This window comes from Cyprinodon variegatus, unplaced genomic scaffold (assembly GCF_000732505.1).
Source record: "Cyprinodon variegatus isolate N-32 unplaced genomic scaffold, C_variegatus-1.0 Scaffold161, whole genome shotgun sequence".
Lineage (NCBI taxonomy): Eukaryota > Metazoa > Chordata > Actinopteri > Cyprinodontiformes > Cyprinodontidae > Cyprinodon > Cyprinodon variegatus.
This window is the reverse complement of record NW_015150614.1, coordinates 766,743-788,719: the sequence shown is the minus strand read 5'-3', so window position 1 is coordinate 788,719 and position 21,977 is coordinate 766,743. Positions and strand designations below refer to the sequence as shown.

The window sequence follows — 21,977 nt, the reverse complement described above, 5'->3', positions numbered from 1 at the left end:
AAAGTGCAATTTTGCTGTAGAATTAAGCTTTTTCAGGTACAAAGATATAACAACTAGAGAAAGTTACTGTGATCTGTGCTGTATTTTTAGAGCCAGCGTGAGTGGAGCTGAAATTGTATAGTTCTTCTCCTTTGCACTTATTATCTGTGAGGTGCTGACATTGACTGACAGCTCTCAGCTGGACATTTGACACATTTTCCCCATCTGTTGTGACCAGCAAGATAACTGTCAGATTCATACAGGGTGTCATTTTCTGGGCACCTGCATGTCTGTGAGTTTGTGTTTATTGGTGGAGTGCAGCAATGCCTAAATTGCCTTGGGTCCTGAGAGACCATACAGGCTGGGAAATTGCTCTACAGTGGGGCAGCAAACAAGTTTGCTCCATTACTGCCAACGCTTTTAGGCAGATTTGTTGGCTCAGCAGCCGAGTCAGCAGCTGATCGATACAGGAAAGGTAGAGGTGATGACTTCTGGTGGATAATCCGCAAAAGCTCATTTATCTACATCACTGCCCCAAACATCCTATCCTTTATGGGTTATCCTTTGTTTTACAAGAATATCATTATTTTATATGTGCAGCTTTATTCATATGCCTTTAAAACATTTATAAAATAATATACATATATCCATTCATCTGTTGCCCTGATGGATAGATTGATGGTTTAAAGCCAAAATATTACGAAATTACTGCAGCAGACTGGCGACCTGTCCAGCCGCCTCCCACCCATAGACTGTTAGAGATAGGTACTGGACCCGCTGTCGCCATGACGGAATAAGCGGGAGAAGATGGATGGATGGATGAACTTTTCACACTTAGTCATGTTTAATAAACACATTTTAATGTATTTTATAGGGATTTAATGAGATAAACTAAGAATTAGTTAGTAATAAAAAAGCATTCATACCATACTACTGTGATAGACATTAAAACCAGTCTAATCAGTTGCCCTTAGATTTTCCTCCTATCTTTATTGCAAGACAGTCAGAATGGAAACTATAGAAAAACCTTAACACAGGCAAACCTACCATTGTTAAGCATGGTGGTGACAGCATCATGCTGTTTGGATATGTTTCTTCTACAGGGTAGATGGATGTAGCTCACAAAACACTTTAGGAAGCAGCAAAATACTTGAAATCAGAATAGAATTCAGCTTCAATCAGGACAGCACTAAACATGCAGCAAGGGCTAAACCAGCTGAGAGTCTCTTGCAGGACTATTTTGTTTACAGATTTCAATCCAGTCTGACTGAACCAAAGCTATTTTTTCAAAGAAGGATAGGCAGAAATCTCAGTCTTAAGAAGCAAAACACAACACAAGACTGATGATTTCAGCCCTATTGCTGTGTAAACTAGCTATAAAACGTTGAATAAAATGGACCCCACAGAACATATTCTAGATTTTATTTGTATTTTTTTGTTCGTTTAAAGCTACAGTGTGTAATAATTACAGGGATATACAGTCAGAAATGTAATATATTATACATAACTATGTTATTTATCATCATCTACGAGCTCAGCCTCTTAACCTTAATATTTGCGTTGCCTTAGAATTCGTTATTTATAATTACATAGGAGCGGGTCTTGCAGCCATGGAGGCAGACATCTTTGCGCTACGGCAGTGCAGAGCCAACAAACTAGTGATTGCGAGATCGCCCATTACGCTCGAAAGTAACTACGGCAAGTTGAGAGAGATGAACTGAGACGGTACTGAACAATAGATGGCAGTATTATGCCTGAAATACTATCTGTAAAATTATCTATGTAAACAAACCTCATCGCTTGAGAAGGTAGGTGATGCAGACGTCGTGGAAGACATTTTGTCCCGTAACGCTCGCCGTACTGTTGGGGGGGAGAAGCGGTGGGGGGGGAGATGTTCATGTTGCTGCGGTCTGCAGTCTGGACGTTAGATGTCGCTAAAAATTACACACTGTAGCTTTAATTTAATTTGAGTCCATCGAGCAAAAAATTTACTATTTTAGTACTTTTGCATCACATTAATTTGAGCTAAATTCAATAAATTAACAGTGTGTATTTTTTATTCAGAATGCGGAAAAGTTCATTTGGAATGGAAACTCTTGCAAGTTACTGTATCGGGAAGAAAAGATTCTAAATGATTAGACACATTTGCCTAATAAGAAGATCTAATTTCAGTTGGGCAAAAAAGAAGAAAAATCTGGAACTTATTTTCAATAAATCCTCATATTGGCTGAGAAATTTCAGAGAGCAGCACTTTTGGATAAACCTCCCCTTCTCCCTTAAGAGGCACCGCCAAGCCTCTCAGACAGCCAGTGGGCTACTTGTGAAAGCCCAACATTAACAAATCACCCCAGACCGCATGGCTTAATGTAGTCTGGTCCTCCTGCGCTTTAGACTGTTAATTTTGTAAGCACCTAAACAACAGTCAAGTCGCATTAACAAAATCAGCCTGGCTAATCTTTGCTCAGCAGGACCATTATAGAGATGAATATCTCTAGGCATCGTCAGCATGCAGCAAGACAGCTAGTGGGAGGGATGCTTTTCCTCAATTTCCTCTTTGTAGGTGTATAACAACATCAGTTGTTATAGTCTTAGTGTGTGCGGAAAGCGAAAGGATTTTTCTTTCCTTTTGTGGAGGCTCATCGTTTCTCTATATTTGTCAGTGTCAGTGTGCAATAGTTCACTTTTGAAATGTTTCCAATCGCTCATTCTGAGAAAGTACTAAAGGATTTTGTGAGAAAACTTTGCAGGGTAAATCATCCATACTTTGAGCACAATGATAATGCAGCATTGCCATGGAGACAGAGCTTAAGGATCTTCATTATAAAACCTGTAGATGATGTATGCTCTTGTTTAGCTCTACACTTTCAACTACCACTGCCACACTGTTACAAGGAGACTCCATACTGAGTGATTTATTCTTTTTCTGACAATTCTCTCAATGCCTTTGAGATGTTTTTAACTGATGCATGTAGAAATTGTCTTTATGCATCTTTGCATGCTTAAATCTCCAATGTTATTGGGGACCCCAAGGATATACATCATTGAGGTTTGGTGCCTCGTTGAGGATCAGAGAACTTAAGATGGTGGCTAAAGAGAGTCATCTGCAGGATGACTATATCTTTCTCTCTATCCTTTGAACCTCACAGATAATGCATTTTGTTTTGTCTTGATTTAGATGGGATTGTAAAGAGCATCTGGCAACTTAAGTGCATGATTACTGGTTTGAATAAAGCATGTTTTATAGTCCGTGCAATAAAATATAAAGAAATCAGCAATGGACGATAAAAAACAGCTAAACAGATCGTGTGATGTAAAGATTAGAGCAGTCTGACTGAACCAAAAGCTAAGATAAAAAACAGCTAAACAGATCGTGTGATGTAAAGATTAGAGCAGAGGTAACCAATTAAAAATCCACGGGGTCTGAATAAAGAAAATCAACAACCAGTAAAGGTCCGGAGACATTTTTAATTATAATCCGTTACTTTGAACTGAATTTAACACTGAAATAAAATGAGTTTTTTATGCAGCCATGTCATACATTGACTTTTTAAATAAAAAAAATATAATGAAAAAAAAATTCCATTTTAAAATCTAAAGTCTTTTTTTAAAGTAGAGATTATCAATCATTCAGTTTGTTACATATACATTTTTCTGATTCACATATTTTATAAAACATCTAAACTGACTGTTATTTTTTTCCTTTATTTTTATGGCTTAATAAGAGAAGACCTGCAAGGCTTTTAAAACTGGGTTTTATTGGCGATAAAGCCATTCGAAAGCACATATCAAGGTGCTAATTTTCAGCCTGGATTGATATTTTTATTTTTGATTATGGTTTTGGTAGGGAATCCTGCTTCGCAGCAGTAGGTTGAACCAAACATACTCAAAATGTGCAGGGTCCTCTTTGAGCACACCATTGCACTTTTCTTTCACCAGTTCACCGCAGTTCTTCCAGCAGTCTGCACTTTTTCTCTACTCTTTCACTGACTGATACAGCTCATTGGCTAATTTGCATCACGTCCTGCCTGGTCCCGGAGGGCTTTACCGTACAAACAGGAGAAACGGGGGAAGAGAAATTAGACACTGCCATTGGACAACATGCTGTAATTTCTATAATTATGTTCAAATCATAATTATAAATCAGGGTGGATCCGGATTAGCCAGCAGGTGGGCCTGGATCCGGACTATGGTCTGCTAATCTGTGGCCTTTGGATTAAAGGATGAATCATAAGCTGTTTTCAAATTGAAACTGAGCAGCTCACCTTATGATCAGGCCACAGACATATTCAGTTAGCTTAAAACTATTATCAGGGTTGCTTGGTAACATTACCTGCATGGGGTTTACCTGAGGATCTGGAGGATTTGGGTCATTTACGAGACCGAAACCAGCGCTGCCATTGTGCAGATCTTTTCTAGTGGTGTTTCTCCAGAGGCAGTTCCCTTTTAGGTGACCTGGAGTCACATTCATGCTATAACCAGCAGTCTATGAAAGCCTATGAAAGCCTGGCAGCAGATAAAGAATCTGCAACTGTAGGGGAAGAGTGAACTGAATCTGTAGTGGAGGTCTTTCTCTAAACTTTACTGCCATTTTGTCCACCATAAACATGTCTAATATGTCTCTGGACATCATAGCAGTCACAGAACATAGTTAGAACTTAATTACAATTAATTACTTAATTTACAGAAATTATCAACACATTTGCAGGTATCTAATTGAATTGTTTCTAATTAAGACAAACTTACCTTGTTTGCCTCTCGTTTTCAATGGCTGGCCCCTCATCCTCCCAGTTCGCAGCAGACAAGATGGAGGGAACAATCTAGTTATAACTTCTGCCCACATGCTAGCCATTGCATGAGAAGTAAGCCCTGCATCAGTCTTCAATCACACACTCTACATGCTTCTGTACCTCTTCTTAAATGTTGTAATGTCACCTGCCACATAGTCCCTTTCCGCAAAGTCAACATTGTAGATCATGGAATGGACTGGTCAGTAAAGTCCTGGTGCTTAGTCTGGAGACCATGTGCAGCAAGACTTCAATTCTTACATCGTGCAAAAACACCCATTCACCATTTTTATCTTGCTGAGGCCTCAGATGCATCCTGCAACGACTACCTTAAACTGATCCGACAACCACTGGCTCTCGCACTAGTTTACCTTAAGCGATGTCACACATGTCATGGTTCAAAGGGTCACGTTTTTGAAGCAATGGGTTGCTGGAACCAATATTAAGTCTAAAACTATAAATAAATAAAAAAAAAAACCTTTTTTGATTATTTTTGCAGAAAATTCCATCATGAAACTAAGTTTCTCTTTAAATTTGTATCTCTCAAAGGTCTGTTATTTATATTTCTTATCTTTCCCGCCTGCTCGGTTCCTCGTTCTGGTGTACTAATTTTTTTTTACATTTTCAAACCTAATAAAGGTGTCTGGACATGGTAAGACGATAGAAAAACTCTCTTTTCTAACCGGGGTCTTTGTGCTGACTGGTATGAAATATTTTTGAAAATACAGTTAGTTGGCAGCAATAGGATAAAGCTCATACACCTGAATTACACAGTAACTATTATTGCATTAAAAAAACAAGCTTAGCAGGACTTGCTTGTAGCCAAAATGCTGAGGAGAGCTTTAACTCCAGTCCTACTCAGAATGGATTGTTTTGTTTGCAGTCTGGATCCACTTTGCTGAGGGCCATGATAAGATCTCACTTTGAGGCCAACGTAATAAACACCGTTATCTCCCCATAAACAAAAGTGCAACATATTTATAAACCTAATAGAAACTTCATCTTGAGAGTGCCTTCTCCAAAACAGAAAAGAGAGCTGTAAAGTTATTTCAACAAGTACAGTGGGCTGAAACCTGAGGTGAAGTAGATGATCTATTAGAGCAGATTGCAAGTAAACAGCATGAGAGATGAATCCCTCTGCTGTGGGTGATTAAAGGTCAGAGGTTTAAAAGCATAAAGATAAATGGCAAACATGACTGAACTGGAAATGAACACACACTTTAGAGAAAGAGAGCAGGACAGGGAGGTTGAAGAAAATTGCTGTATGGAGGCAGTTGTTTGGGGGGGCTAAAAGCAGGATGGGAGCTGAAGGCAATACAGAAAAACAAACAGACTCAGGCAAGGACAACCCCACCCTGCAACCCCCCCATCATCTCTACAAAAGATTAAAGTGGATGTCCGGTCTCAACTAAACCTCCTGTTCACTTCCCATGTTCATTTGACATCACTGTGCAGCAAAGAATCTGAAAATCCTCCAGAGAATATTTCATGCCAGATGTCAACCTCTGGCTGTCTGTTTGCCTAGCAGTGGGGTCATGTGATGATGACACATGCATATGCTAAATTATTCTTTGATTTTTGGTGTTTGTATTTGAAAATTAGTTTGCAGATCTTGTTTTCTCTTTTTTGTTCACTCCAACTTTTGGGTTAGTTTTGGTAATCCAAACACTGGCTTTTGGATTTTGGGAAAGAAAACAAGTCGGGAACGACCTGAACTTATTTCCCGTAATAAAATAAGATATTTTCAATGTAAGAATACATTTAAAAAATATGTCAGCAGGTTGTGAACTCACATTAGTAACTTTTTCCCTTAACATGACACCAATGTTTTAGCTACATAGCTGTTAGTATGAGTTAGTGATAGCTGTGTTCAGCATTTAAACCCTGACATCATTATTTCTTAAATGGAACGATGGAATAGACAACATATAGTATATAGTTACATAATATAATTTGTTTTATCTTTATTGGTGCTGCTGTTCAGACTAAACTGTGCAGACAGTTTAGTCTGCACAGCAGCAGCATTCCCTTACAGCAAGAAGATCCTGGATTTGCATCCAATTTGGGGTCTTTCTGTATGGAAACATGTTCCCTGAGCAAGTATGGGTTGTCTTTGGGGACGTTTCCCACAGTGAGGTTATTTTGTTGCTATAAATTGCCCTTAGGCCTGAGTTTCTGTTTGAGTGCATAGTCTGTCCTAAGTCAAGTTTTTGATGAATGCTACGTGGCTTACTGCCCAGGATGGCATACAGCCGAAGGCCGGCAAGTTGCACTTTAGATGAAAACATAAACATAATCTGTCAGTTGTGACAACGACAATTTTCAGTTGTTTGCATGTCCATTCAGTAGAGAGTGGGCGATACACCGCAGCTTAAAAAGGACAGTAAAAGTGGTGTCTGATTGGAAGTTTCTGCTGAATTAAAGGATGTTTCTGCTGCCTGGACTATATTTAGTTTATTATTCTACTGTAAACTTTCTCTTGTTTTTCACTCTAACTGTTTAACAGTGTTGACTAACCTCTCATATCACCAGATCTGCAGTTCAGCTGTCAGTCAAATATTATTTTAGACAAAAATCTCTTATTACACTTCTGACTACTTCATTGATTAGAAGAGAATGTACTCTGCCCGGTGATGCAATAATTTCCTTATCTTGCAGTCATCACATTGATTTCTCTCTCCCTGTGTCTTTTCTGCAGACTCATACTCAGCAGCAGGGAGTGAGGGCAGCATTTCCACCTCTGTGGCGTCGCTGCCACCGCAGCCATCAGGCAGCTCGGCCCCCAGCTCGCCAAGCTCTAGACGCTCTGTCAGTACCCTGAAGAAGTGGCTTACAAACCCTGTCCGCAAACTCAGCGCTGGATCTGCTGCCAAGGGGGAACGTCAGGTCCGAAAGCTTGAGGGAAAATCCCCTCCTATCCCATCCCACAGCCACAGCCAGGACCTCGGCAGCCCTATGCGGCTCGATGAAGCGTTTACCATTCTACCCATCACCCACAGAGAACGGGTGAGAAGGAGCAGTAAAACTCACTTCCAGGATGCTTTCTTTATTTCTTTAGTTTGTGGACATATAAACTAGTCAGACAAGTCTTAAATTTGCAGTCTGGGTTTAACTTTATACAGATGAGTTACACCTCCCCATAAGTAAACTCTGAGATCTAAATTAGACCCAAATCTTCTCATGCCAAGATCTTTAAAAAACCGGATCCGAAGTAAATATACAAAGTATCTGTCTTGTATAAATAGAATTATTAGCTCAGGTCATGGCAAACTGCCTCTTGTTTGCTTTATGTAGCGAAGACATGTCAGCTGAAATGCAAGCATGACATTTAAAGTCACACATTGGACAGAAGAGTTAATGCTAGCTCACCTCCTTTTAACACTTTTTTTATGTTTCTCAATTCAAACTACATACAACTCAGTTTTATACCATCGCTGTTTACACAGTTCTGGCCTAAATGTATGTGTTTGCGTTCAAGGAATGGAAAGATGGCCTGGCAAGCCCAGAAGACCTGTCACCAGATTCCCTACATCCGCCTGGTTACATGAGTGCTTCGCCTGCTGACTTCACTTCACTGCCAGACAAGCAGGTCTGCCAATAATAACTCCCACTCAAATTGAATTCATTGTATCATAGTGATTCTTTCTTCTAGTTTTAATTATGACATATTTCTAAATCTGAAAATTCTCTGAAGACAGGTATTTTATAATAATTGTAAGGTGCATAACATTGTGTTAGAACATTTTATTATAGCAACCAATTTAAAGTAAACATGTAATGTCAAATGAAAATATACAAGGTTTACAAAACTGGGCAAGCTGAAATTTTTATTAAAATTCTAATGTGTCTAACCCTTACTCTGATACCCCTAATTAAAATGCAGCTCACTAATTGACTTAAATTGCATGTGTTATTCAAAGGCCCTAGAGGTTTATTAGCGAACAGTACAATAAAAACCAAATATGAAGACCAAAGACAGTGGTCAGGGTATATGCAAACAAGGCATCAATTGGTCATGCACTCTACAAATATGGTTTTTGGAATGGATGCCTAGAAGAAGGCTATTTGAGAAAAAAAAATGTGTCTTTAAAGCTAGCCATAAACCACATAGGAACAGCAAACAGACAAAAAACAGTTTTTTTGTTCAAAAGAGATCGTAACTAAACATGGGTGGACCCTTATACAAAACACTTTGAGTTGTAATAACCTGACAATATATATTATCCTGAGAACAGTGCCACATTTCAACATAGGGTTGAAGGCATCATTTCAATGCTTTTCATCAGCAGAGATAAGGAAGCTGGTCAGGGTTGATGAGCAAGTAGATGAAGCCAATGCAATCCTGGAAACTTGTTTCCCAGATAGAGCATATATATATATTTCATATTAAGTTTTATATCAAGTTTTAGTGAAAATTGAATTAGACTCTAGAGCACAACTGTTTTTTTTTTACTTTTATCATTAGGTTCTACTTTGTGTTGGTCTACTGCAAAGAATCTTTGAGAAACATTAAAGTTTTTGGTTGTAAAAGTGACAAAATATATATATTAAAAAAAATATTATTATTAACAAGAACTGACAATTACAAGAACTGAACGTTCAACTATAAAACAAGACTGTTTCTTCAGTATGAATAAGCATCCAGTTTCTGGAAAAAAAAAGGCAGTAATATTCTGAGCGAGATCTAAGCCTTGTGTGTCTCCATTGCCCTGCATTCCAGTCTGGGAAGGACTGCTGGGGCTGAAGTAGCCCTCTGATCAAACTATGAAAACATATAGATACCCTGCATGATGTATGTACATGCCTGGGGTCATCCAGCTGTGTCATAGTAGAATGATGCAGCAAAGACCAGAGGGCAGAGTTTGACCACAGCAGGTGCGATTCATGACTCACTTTTAAAATGTTACAAAAGGACCAGCCAAGAGGTAAATAGGAAACAGTATGGCATCACAGATGAGATGAAAGAGTGGCATATAAAACACAAGAGTTTCCATTTCTCCATTAAGCCCTTGCTGTCAGCTGCTTGAGGGAAAGGAGCATCTCAGGTTGGGTGTTCATGTGATGCCTTTTGGCTGTAAATAAAAGCTCGCCAGACGGCGGAGGCTGTTTGGAAAGAAAAAAGGCTTTGCATTAATCAGCTGCACCCGAGGCCTGTCAGAATGAAGCAACACTGATGTCTGAGCGGTGTGGAGTATCTCCTGTTTAGGAATCAACACCTGAATAGAAATCTCTCTCTCAACAGCTAAATGGATTACATCATTAGGATGAGGTCAGTTCCTTGGTGTTTTTATTGCAAAGCTTTGAAGACTGAGCTAAAACTAAACAAGGGAAGACAAAGACAAGGCTGCAACATCATGTAAGCTGGCGGTATTACTCATTTGTTTCATTATCCTACTCACATTCATTCATCAAAAATATTTTTTACATGCATTATCAAACAGAGTTTTTTTTTTAATGATTGACATATGTTGCTGTTTAAACTGTTGAATTCTGTATTTTGTGGCTGGACATACTATAAATAGTTTGAACTTCTTTGGGTGTTTGGATCAAACTTTAATTGAAAAGTGTTATTATTGTAATTATTGTTTAAACTAAAATAAACCGAAAAAAGAAGATTGATAGAAAAATGATAGTTATACTCAAGCTGCTCCTATACAGTTCAGTGAAACAGCCAGATGCTTCTAATCCAGTGTAAATGAATAATTCATCATCTGGAAGTGTGATCATCCTTATAAAAGGATATTTGTTGGCAGTTTACTGGTCTGGATTACACAGGTGTGTGTGTTAACACAATGCCAAGTAGGATAGACATCCACGATGATCTCAGAGAGTTGCTTTCGATCAATCTGGGATTGATTTCTGAATAACATACAGTCTATCATTCTACAATTATTCACAAGGGGAAAGCATTTAAGCCAGGTGCCAACCTGTTCATAAGTGAACATCCCAAAGTCACCCTAAGGAAAAAAGTGTTTTATGCTTATAGAAATAAAAAAAAAAAAAATGCTTACCGGTAACTTTATCCTTTAAGCTTTAGTTCAAATGTTAAAGAGTAAAATTCATGATAATGCAACCAGAAGAAAGAACCAGTGAGACTTGAAAACATGAATAAAAACACACCATACAACTTTCACAATAAAGTCAGGAGGAGTAGACCAAGGTGAAGATGTTTGATGAAAATACACATCACAGCAAATGCCAAGCAACGTGTTGGAAGCGTAATGCTCCGGCCTTCCATTGAATAAATCAGTGAATAAAAGCCCTATATCATCAGCCTTCCATAGTGAACTATAGGCATCTTTTTTTCCCAGCATTCATTGTCATTACACTGTCACAACGAAATGAACTCTCTGCATTTCACCCATCCCCTTGGGGAGCAGTGGGCTGCCATCGGCAGCGCCGGGGAGCAGTGTGGGGATAAGGGTCTTTGCTCAGGGACCCAGAGTGGCAGTCTGTGGGAGTGGGGCTCGAACTCAGAACCTGAGGATTCCTAGCACAATGCCCTAACTACTAGGCTGCCACTCCCCTGAGTATTATTTTTATATATATTTTATACAAAGGCTAAATAAAGTCAGAGACATAAGCATACTAAAAAACATTGCTGTCACTGTGCAGATTAGATCCTAACAGAGCCACTTTGTCTTAACTTTGAGCTGAAATGATCAATGACACTCTTCCTCAAATCACAGCTTTCTGATAGCAGAACGTAGGCCTGTTTATTTGTGAGGAACGGTGCAGTAAAGGTACTGTAGGTGCCTCCTGAAAGGGGCAGGTAATGGTCCTGTCTTGGCCCCTCATTATTAATGAAAATTACTCTACATGGATGAATCAGCTAAAATTGCATTTTATGTACGATTTTGATGAAAGAATTGCATCATAACATAGTTTAAAACTTGTTGGTTTTGTTTGATATATGTCCTTTAATACCTCAGAATTGCAGAGTCAAGTGTGAGGCCATCTATTTAAGTCTGTAGCTTGGCTGTAATTGGATCAGACTACAGGATGCAGACCTCAACAGCAAGTTATTAACAGCATGGTTGAAAAATTTTTTTGTACATGCAGGGCCCCTGGAAATAGTTTTGAACAAGGGGTGCTGTGAATTTTTTTTTCGTGCCTAATCTTCAGGCAGCTCTGAGGTCGTGGAGATAAAGTCTCTCATAAGCGGAAGAAACACAAATGCATTTCTGTGCCATATTTCCTCCTCATTTCAGTCATTAGACTATGTAAATTTACAAGTCTGCTGCTGCGAGCGGGATACCACACTCTAGCTTGCTTTATGTTGCCATGACAACGTAACTTCCATGAACTTGTGTTAATTAGGCCTCAAAATAAATAAATTAAGATCCAAATATACCTTATAGTAAAACAAAAAAACATTAAAAAGAAATTTAATAAATTTTGCAAATATTTTTATTAGCTTTTTAAAATCTCCTTTTTGGTATAGGGGGTGCTGCACCACCCCCAGCACCCCCACTTCCCGCAGCCATGAGGGCATGTAGGAGCATTTTAATGAGCTGTGTTTTAAAGCAGTCTGCAATTACTGTTGCAAAAAATATGCAATAAAATTCCTGCATGACAATGTAAAAAGGTTTAATGCAAACAGGAAAAATCATCCCCTCTAAGGTATAGAGGTAGTCACACAAAGAATTGAAGCTTTTCTACAGTATATGAGATCCACCTTTGCCCAATAAAAATGGGGAACCTGATGTATTTTCTAGACTTTAGGTCAAATCTGTTTAAAAGGATAAAACCTAGTAAAGACCAGATTAGTTTTTTATCAATCCAACAAAACTATTAAGGGAGCATTCTTTCTTTTACAAAGGTCTAAACTTTGATTTAAAGCAGTTTAATTTGTATCAGTATTAATTATTTGCTAACTATGAAAGTTTAACTTGTACGAATAAACTAAGTTGTAAAGACTTATATTGTGTTATTTTATAGAGGTAAATCTGACCATCTATATGAGATTGGGTTTGCACATCATCTTTCATTTTTTTAGGTATGCATATATATGTATTAGGGGTTCATTCCTTTTCTTAAAAATTGCTTGTTTAATTATTGATAATGATAAGGTATGATTCTGTGATGTTTATAGTTTTACCATTTGTAAATGGTCCAGAGTACATGCTGTAATTTTCGCAAATGGCTTCTGTCTGTTTTTAATGCAATGTTGCCTCAGCTCACAGGCATTCCCGTTTAGTCTTCAGCTTTCTCCCCTGCGTTGAAAACACTTTTTCAAGATTTTCAGCCTCTTTAAGTTTGAGAACATGAAAACCTTTAAAGCTGTGTTGTTGTTTTTTTTGTTTTTTTTTTGGGTCATGTTTTACTTTCAATCTCACTCCTACGACATAACTGTCAGTACAGATGGTTTAAAAATTTTCTTAAAATCATTAGTTGTTGTCCTGTTTTTCTTTCAGAGATCTCTGAATATTAAAAAAAAAAAAAACTTTAGAACAGAGGCAGATGGGAATTTTTCCTGTGGGTCTTTGCCACAGCGCATCTGGAAATGATCAGGGAGCCAGGGAGACCTGTCAGCCAGGCCAGGGATCTAATAGCAGGGGAGAAAAGATCCAGGGGAGCTGGGGGTCTGTACAGAGCTTCTCCTTCTCACCCTAACACACTATTGTCCTGTGTGTGCCTCTTCTGGCATTTCCAGCAACAGAACAGCAAGTTAAATACTTGAGTATATCAAAGAGATGACAGGTGAACGTTTTGAACTAGACCAGGGACAAGAGGAGAAACGTCTCTGCTGTGTTATGTTTGCTTGGGTTTAGGAGTCAGCCCATATTTTATATATTTTTAATTCTCCCTTGAAGCCTCCGTCCCGTCTTGAAGTTACAGGGATTACATGAATGTTGTGGCATGTGTATATGTGTATGTGTGTTTCGGTTTAAGCTGCAAATGTCCTGTTTGAGTGGGAAAATGGGATGCAGAGATTTGTGTGAAGACAGACAATCATTTTAGTAAGTTTACCCTGTCAGGATTGAGTAAAAAGAAAAGAAATAGCTTCAGGGAAAAAAGAAAGGCTAAAATTAACCAAATTTAACAACATATCACTGTGAGTCATTTAATAACCACATATTCAGAATATCAATATATATATATATATATATATAAAACTCTGAGAGCATTCTACATCTTTTTGCTCAGATACCTTTAAATACTCCTGTTGTCTTTGGGTCAAAAGGATCCAAAAACCAAGTTTAACAGCCAAAAACAAACAAAAACTTTTTTGTTGTTGTTGTTTTTTTACTTGAAATTTGACAACTTTTCCTAGGTTGACTCCGGCCTCAGAAACAGTTAAATTGAACCCTTAGGCATTTTTAACCTGTGCAAAAAAGGTAAAAAGAGTCTCAATGACACAACATAAATATGTTAAGATTTAGGTTTGCCTTAGATTTGTCAGTAGCAGACAAAAACATGATGAGACACGTGGTCTTGGCAGCCAAGGGGCGGCACAATGCAGGAGGGTGTCTAGAAATGTGGGAACATATAGAATCTCATCACTGAAATGGAACAATATTACCATCTGTGCACCTGTCAGTATGTGTACAGCTTCTTATCATGCAGAGAAGCAAAAAGAGCATGTAAGTAATGAAGGAAAGTACAGATTCTCATTATTCAAATGTGATTATATGGTAAAAGGACCTGTAGTTTTTGAGTGAGAAAACTACAAAGAGCATTACACGCTACATTTAGTCTTTTCCGAAATTTAGGGAGGGCTTAAACTGTGTGATACTTTCAATCTTCGTTCTCAGGTACAGATCAAACTCTATAACTGCAGGGTTAAAAAATTTACAGCAGTATATCTGTTCTTACACTGTACTTCCCAATACGTTGATGCAATCTGAATACTCACACTGTATGTCCAAAAAGCACACCTTGTACTCAGCGTGGTATAGAGAAGATGCTAGTTGGACTTGGCTATTTGGAATTAAAATCAGAGAAGAAGAAGAATTCCCATATTTGCATATGCACAATGCACAAGGCCGAGGTCAATCGGGGCCACATGTATGTAACTCTTTTACAGAAGAACTGATTCATACCTCAACCCGAAAGCTGAAATTCCTGTCAAAACTTGACAAGTGATATCTCCTAAATAAATGCAGTCTTTAAGCCATGTAAAAAGGAAACATTCAGGCAATCACTCAATTTGTGGTAAAAAGCAAGTTGTTCTTTCAGACAAAATAGATTTGGTGTTTGAAATTCAGTTAAGCGGCTCTAAATTGGGGGTTTTGTGAAGCTAGGTTATTATGAGCCAGAGGACATAGGTAGTTTATAGAATATGAGGATAGCAGGAGGGTTAAGTCAAATCTAGTTAAACCAAAGGCTTTCTGAGGTCACCTAATTACTAACTGGAACCCATCTGTGTGTCATTTAATCTTTGTGTAAATGCAGCTGCACTTTGGAGGCCTTAGATGTTTATTAGAAAATGTTAGAGAACAAACAGCAGGATGAAGATCAAGGTAAACAGCAGAAGAAGATGAAGTTATGGCTAGGTGTAAAGTATGGAAAGGGTTTAGAATGATATTCCAGCCTTTGAGCATCCAGCTGGTCATCTAGTAATGCAGAGGGCTAAGCAAAGATGCACACCTATCAGAAAAACTATCTTTGGAGAGGACATTTGGTTGCTATGCACTTTATGTTTATGTAAATTCCCATTACTTTTCATAAATTTGACTCTTCCTGGGGTCGCCTTTATAAATCTCTGCTTCAGGTGCTCCGTTCAGTTGAGAACAAAGTTAAATGTTTTGGCTCATTTGTAAAACTGCACATCAACTGTAGACACATCATATTCAGCCTGACACATGTTAGTATCATGCTATAGGAAATGCAAACTACAGCAGGGACTGAAAAGCCTAACAGTCTCGATAGTGATATGGATTCATTCATAAATAGGGTAATCATGAAATAAAACCTGTTAGAAACTGCAAAAAACTTAAGACTTTTGGCACCCTCCAGCTGGAGGGTGCTAAACAGAACCGAGCAATAATAGAATAATTGAAATCAAATGGGCTATGGTAGCTTATTGAGAGTTGAAAGCAAAATACAATTAAGAATCTTTGGGGAAAATTGTATCTCTACATCTGCCAAGATATTAGATAGATTCTACAATTTTATTAAATTGTTCAGGTGTAGGGAATTAATATGAAAGCCTTACATCTGATTGAAGGCAATCTGTTACAATGGGGTTTTTTAGGCTTTATATGGAAGTGGAAATTAAAAAAATATTTCTTAAATGTTCAGATGGTGGAATGATCTATGACACAAAATTCCAAAATGGAAATGGAAACAAAAAGTGCAAAGGAGAGAGATATTTTTTAAGGCATTGAGGTGATAGGCCAGTTCATTTTAAGGGAAGCTTGTGTGAATAATATACAAGATTAGGATGTAGATTGATAAAGATTTTAACCAGTTCAGCTAAACTTTGTGGATGTAAAAATTTCCTATTGAAATCCCACACAAGGAAATGACATCACTTTCAGGAAAAAGCAAGAAAAAAATGAGGTCACCTATTCAACACATGAGCACAATTGATCGGAGTGAGGTAACCTTCTGCTTATCCTGTTCGCTTTGCAATCACAAAAAACACATTTTGAGATGCTGACATAGAAACAGTACCAATAATGTACGTGTTGATAGTTAGAAGAAAGAGAGAAACCCTGAAATGAACTTATTAGAATATTTCTTGTACTTTTAAGAATCTTTGTAACATCACATAAAAAATAATGTGCCCAGTGTGGTAGGTGTTTGTTTTCGCTTCCCCAGGAGCTAAAACTTTACCAAGAAGCTACAGTTTTATTATATCTCATAGCTGTTTCACATTTTGCACTCTAACACTTGATTTATCTCTTGTAATGTGTGACAAAAGCCTGATCATTAACAGCAGCAATCTGATTCCAATCTCTTTATCTTTCAATCTCTGTTCCTCGTACCCGTCTGCTCCTCCTGGTCCCCTTGGCAACCGAGATTGTTACCATTGCTCTTCTGCTCTTTATCTTCCTTTGTTTATTTTATTCCTGGCATGATCCACATTACTGGCACAAGGCCACCGATAAACAATCAGTCTGTCTGTCTGTGTCTCCTCAGGACACTCAGTCTACCGGTGTTCTGCCCGACGACAGCGAGTCAGTCTTGATGGACGACACCTCCAGCCAATGGTCCACTGTGGCTGACACTGAGGAGGAGAGGAAAAGTGCCTTAGAGAAAAGCATGTATGTGTTTGATCAGGATGAAGGTCCACACATTATGCATGTCTTGACAGTCTTCATTACTTTATTGCAGCCATTTATAAACTTGACCTGCCGCAAACTACATTATGTTTCAGCACAGCTGCAGAATGTCAGGGAAGATTCAACCCCAAAGGCTGTTATCTGTTCGGTGGCTCTTATGAGAATTAATGACCTTGTTTTTAGTTTTATGATCGCTTCAAACAAGATGCCAAGGAATTACCAAAGGCATTATGACATTAACACGACAGCTTATCTGTTTGCTATTACGGATCTTTTTTATTTTTCCTGGTATTGTAAGACCAAATGCAAACAGAGAGAAAATCCTTCAGTAAAAGTTTTTGGATATAACTTCTTAAGAAATGTTATTCTGTACACATATTCTGTACAAAACGTGCACTAGTTACATGCTCTTCCAGATGTACTTCTTTTTATATGAAAAGACAATTCTTGTTATTGTGGATACAGCAGTAAAATGTTTTTATATGTGGATTTTTGATTGATCCTTCTTATTGGTCTACATTGTGGCAAAATAGAAAATGTGCACATCATTACAGCAGTGCTTAGGTCAGATAAACATTAATTTATTATGTTTACATACCAGCAAGGGATGCAGAATAGCTGGAACTGTTTAACTATGATGGAGTTGTGTTCATATCTCCTCAAGCTTTTTCACATTTCGATATGTTTAAGTCATACACCTTATTACTTAGTATTAATATTTTTAAGTGACAGATGAAAACAAAATAGCACATGATTGTGAAGTGAAAGGAAAGTGATAAATCAGTTTTTAATATTTGTCACAAATAAAAATCTAAAGAGTGTGATGTCACTATGCATTCAGCCCCTTTACTCTGATTGTCCTGAATGAATTGAAGAGCAGCTACGTGTTGTTAGTTAAGCCTATATATATATATTTAAAATATGAACTGAATTGAACTAATTGGGTTTAATGTCAAAAGCATCAGAAGAACAAGAAACATATCAAACAGGTCAGGGATAGAGGTGCAGAAGGCCAAGCAGTTTAAACCCTTGAAGATGTGATAAAGACCTGAAGGGATCAATTCAATGAAATGTAGCTCTTTTTATATTTTTCCTATAGTGTCAATTCACAACACATGTCGCCTCAAGGCACTTTACAGAGACAATTGAATCGAGTCATACAGATAGATTGGTGAAACATTTTCTGTGTATAAGGAAACCCAACTGATTGCATTGAGTCACTGACTTTACAAGATTAGTTAATTCTGGATGAGCATGTGGCAACAGTAGACATTTGCTTGTATTGTGTCATTGACTCTACAGCAATCCCCCACGTTGAGCATGCATGCAGCAAAACTTGAGAGGAAAAAATGTAATTTTAAAAATAACAAACCCTTAGCAGAACCAGGCTCTGTACCTTCTACTGATGATGGTTTGAAGAAGAAACAAGCAAACAGACAGAGGACACAAGGAACACGCTGTGGTCAGATGAGGCTAAAATATAACCCCTGATCTACATGCAAAAATGTCTGTTTTTATGTATGTTTATGTACAATAGTGTGTTTGTGTTATGTGTAAAAATACGAAGGGATGTAGATGTATATAGAGCTTGTTGGGAGCAGTAATGGGGTTTAGCAGCTGCTTGGAGGAAATATCTGCAACACATTCTTTTATAGATTTAGGATGCTGCAGTCTGTCAGTGAAGAAGCTCTCAGCTCGGCAAGTACTTATAGATAGTTAGAGGGCGCAAAACACTTGAAAAAGTGAAGCCTCTGGCACAATACCAAACATACAGCCGTATTTAATCATTTTTTATATTTCTTAAAGAGGGATTTATTCCAGTAATTGTTTTCACCACGTGAAGCACGCCTTATGTAGAATAATAATTCACAGATTTATGTTCTTAAGCTTTAATTTATGTTAATTATGATGATCACCTGTTTAAAGCAAATAAAAACACAAAATCTAAGGTTAGAATATCAAAATATGTATATAAATTTGCAAATACAGACATGAAGGCTAAATGAAAAATTTATATCACACCTACTTTTTTTGGTTGCTATTGTCAAAAGGTCCTTTGAATCTGACACATGAATCTCATATTGTAATGATTAAATGTGACTATATAGATAGAGCAGATAGAGACATAGCCCAGAAGATCTGCAGCTGTGGTTATTAAACAGCTGAGGGGGGCTTTACAGAATGTTAAAAAAGAGCAGGTTAGCTAAAATGCATGCCACACTTTTCAGACCTCTATTCTGAATTCAGTATTTGAACCATACACCATATCTCTTCGTCTGTACTGTTATGAATTGATATGACTTGGTCTGCTACATACCATCCTACTGCATTCAGTTTAAGGAACAAACCAATCTTCAACAACTTGCGTACTGGTTTGAACTGAGTTTAAAATGATGGTTTAGATGCGAAAATTATGTCTTGGTTTGCAAGTCAACTTATGACTCTTAAAATCCATTAATTTTGGCAAAAAGAGAAATCAGATCAAGGAAAGCATAACAAAATTTTACATTTAAACCGTAAGTGGTAATGCAATTAAATGAAATGACATTCTGATTTGGGCTGTTTTGATTTCAATCAGACTAAACATACACAACTGCATCTCCATTGTCCTGTTAACAACCAGAAGTACTTTGTGTGAAATAAAGTATTTTGTTATTTAATGAAAAAACTGAGATTAATAAAATAATTCTTGAAAAAGAGTTATTAGGAGGAATGTAGAAGGTGGGTATGAGAAAATATGATTTAGGGTGAGGTAATTATGAACAAAAAGATGAGGCAAACTGTGCTGAATGAGTAAAGATTATCCAGCTAGAAATAAGTGTTTATGGTGATCAGGGGTGATATTCCAGTTTCGAACCACATATTAAGGAGTAATGTTACTCATACCTGCCACACACCAGAGGGCCTCCTACCCACTCTGCCAGTGTGTTAAATTTGCAGAAAATATCATTTAAGTAGTGCATGCAGCATGCATGCAATCTGATCCATAAAGACTTTAGCATGACTCAGCTCCTAATTAGCTACTGCTACTTCTTTTCTTTATTTATGGATAAAAAAAGAGACTTTGTTTTTTTTAGACACCTGCTCACACTTCCTCCATGAGTACTTAAAATGTTAATCTAGTTTCCATAAAACTGAAAAAAGGGAAAACTAAATGTTGTTTTCCAAAGCAAGAGGCTACTTTTGATATTCTTAAATAAAAGTAGTTTAGTTTAAGCAGTGTACGATGTAAGCATGACATACATAAACTGACAGCTATTTAGAAGAAAACAAATGCTTCTGAATTGTCGTGCAAAGCAAAGCATTATTTTATGCAATCTGCTTCTAACCTGACTGGTAATCTGCAGCTAATATGTTTTATACTGAAGTTATGCAGTGATATTTCAGGCTAATTTAAAACATGCGTGAGTCTACATTTTTTCTGTGCGCAGCTGATCTGCTGGTAGTTGACTTCAAAAAACATTCACAAAACATTCTGCTAAATTAGATTTATTCAAGTAAAAGTGCACAAATTAAATACTGTCTGCGTTCCTCCCTGTAACATGCCCCGATTCATGACGTCTTTTCCAGATAAGCAGCAACCAAGTGCTTTTTTTTTTTTTTTTTTTTTTTTTTTTTTTTAGGCAAAAGGAAAATTCTTCAAATTATTGAAGAGCCTACATGTGTTTTAAGGAGTAGAATACTTATGCTAACACTAATCATTTCCACTTTTTTCCACTATAGGTATGTACTGCAGGAGCTTATAGAGACAGAGAAGTACTATGTGGCAGACCTGGGTTTCATAGTGGAGGTAAACCTCACAGTCTGCACTGACATTCATCCACCCAGCCTATCAAAGAGAACTTCAGCTCCTAATCATCCCAATCCCTTCACTTTGCGCCTCGCTTTGGTCTGCATCCATCCCACCGTCTCCAGGCCTAAGCAGATTTAATGAATTATAAGCCTAAGGAGTATTATATTACTGCACAATCCATCTCCTGATGCTTTAAATAGCGGCAGATATTTTGGTTTAGAGAGGAATTCTTGCCATCTGAGAGTTAATAAAAGATTAGTTTTATCTTGTGTGGGATTGCTGCTCTTTGCTGTAACAACTTAGCTATTTACCACTGGTATGATCGAGTTTTTGTTCTTCTTTTGTAGGGCTACATGGCCACAATGAGTTCCAAAGGTGTTCCAGATGATATGAAAGGAAAGGACAAGATTGTTTTTGGAAACATTCACCAAATATATGACTGGCATAAAGAGTGAGTCCCAACTATTTAAGGAATTTTCCCTGTAAGGGGAATGCTGAAAGCTCCATGTTTTAAAAGCAGACAAAGTGAAAGGAAAACTTTGATCTGCGGTTGTGTCCAAGTGGAAAAAAAGAAGGAACAAAAGTTCACTAAGTAAATCTGAACTTCCGTTTTTGGGAGGACGGTTATGTTTGTGTATTTGTGTGCCTAAAAGTGTGTGTTTCTGTTTGTGTAGCTACTTCCTGGGAGAGCTGGAGAAGTGTTTGGTGGAGCCAGAAAGGTTGGCTCAGCTCTTTATTAAACATGTGAGTATATCTACACAGCATGTAAAAGTAAACACATACGTGTACAAAATTGGAGTAGGTGGGTCTGTGTCTGCTTCCTTGCTGTGTTGGGTGTTATGGAAAAAAAGAAAGGAAAGAAAACAGACAGAGCTCTTTCCTTTCCTCCCTCCACTCCCAGCCATGTTCCTTCCACTTCCCTTTTACTGATATGCGTCGGTCAGGTTGGGCTTTTAACAGCCCTGCTCAGTGAAATCAGTCATCCTGGGGGATTTAAGAGTCTAAGCTGAACCAGTCAAAACAAGCCAAAGGGAAAAAGAAGAAAACATAAAAACAACCAATAAAGGAAGATGAAAACAAATCCTCATCTTAAACTTTTTGATGTAAAACAATTGTTTTCCCCCAGAACCTGAATCCCATCTGTTGACATATCCAGTGCCAAGAATAAACCAGAAACACAAGTGCAAG

At 37.7% G+C, this 21,977-nt stretch overlaps 1 protein-coding gene across 3 annotated transcripts in view; it reads left to right on the top strand.

The window, feature by feature from the left end:
• Positions 1-21,977, top strand: part of LOC107086787 (rho guanine nucleotide exchange factor 25-like) — a 74,849-nt gene that overhangs the window by 39,151 nt on the left and 13,721 nt on the right. For all 3 annotated transcript variants that reach the window (XM_015377963.1, XM_015377962.1, XM_015377964.1), the window contains 6 exons: positions 7,462-7,769; positions 8,242-8,352; positions 16,854-16,978; positions 20,720-20,786; positions 21,137-21,240; positions 21,464-21,533. In XM_015377963.1, the coding sequence (XP_015233449.1) occupies positions 7,462-7,769; positions 8,242-8,352; positions 16,854-16,978; positions 20,720-20,786; positions 21,137-21,240; positions 21,464-21,533 (785 nt within the window). The remainder of the gene's footprint in view (positions 1-7,461; positions 7,770-8,241; positions 8,353-16,853; positions 16,979-20,719; positions 20,787-21,136; positions 21,241-21,463; positions 21,534-21,977) is intronic.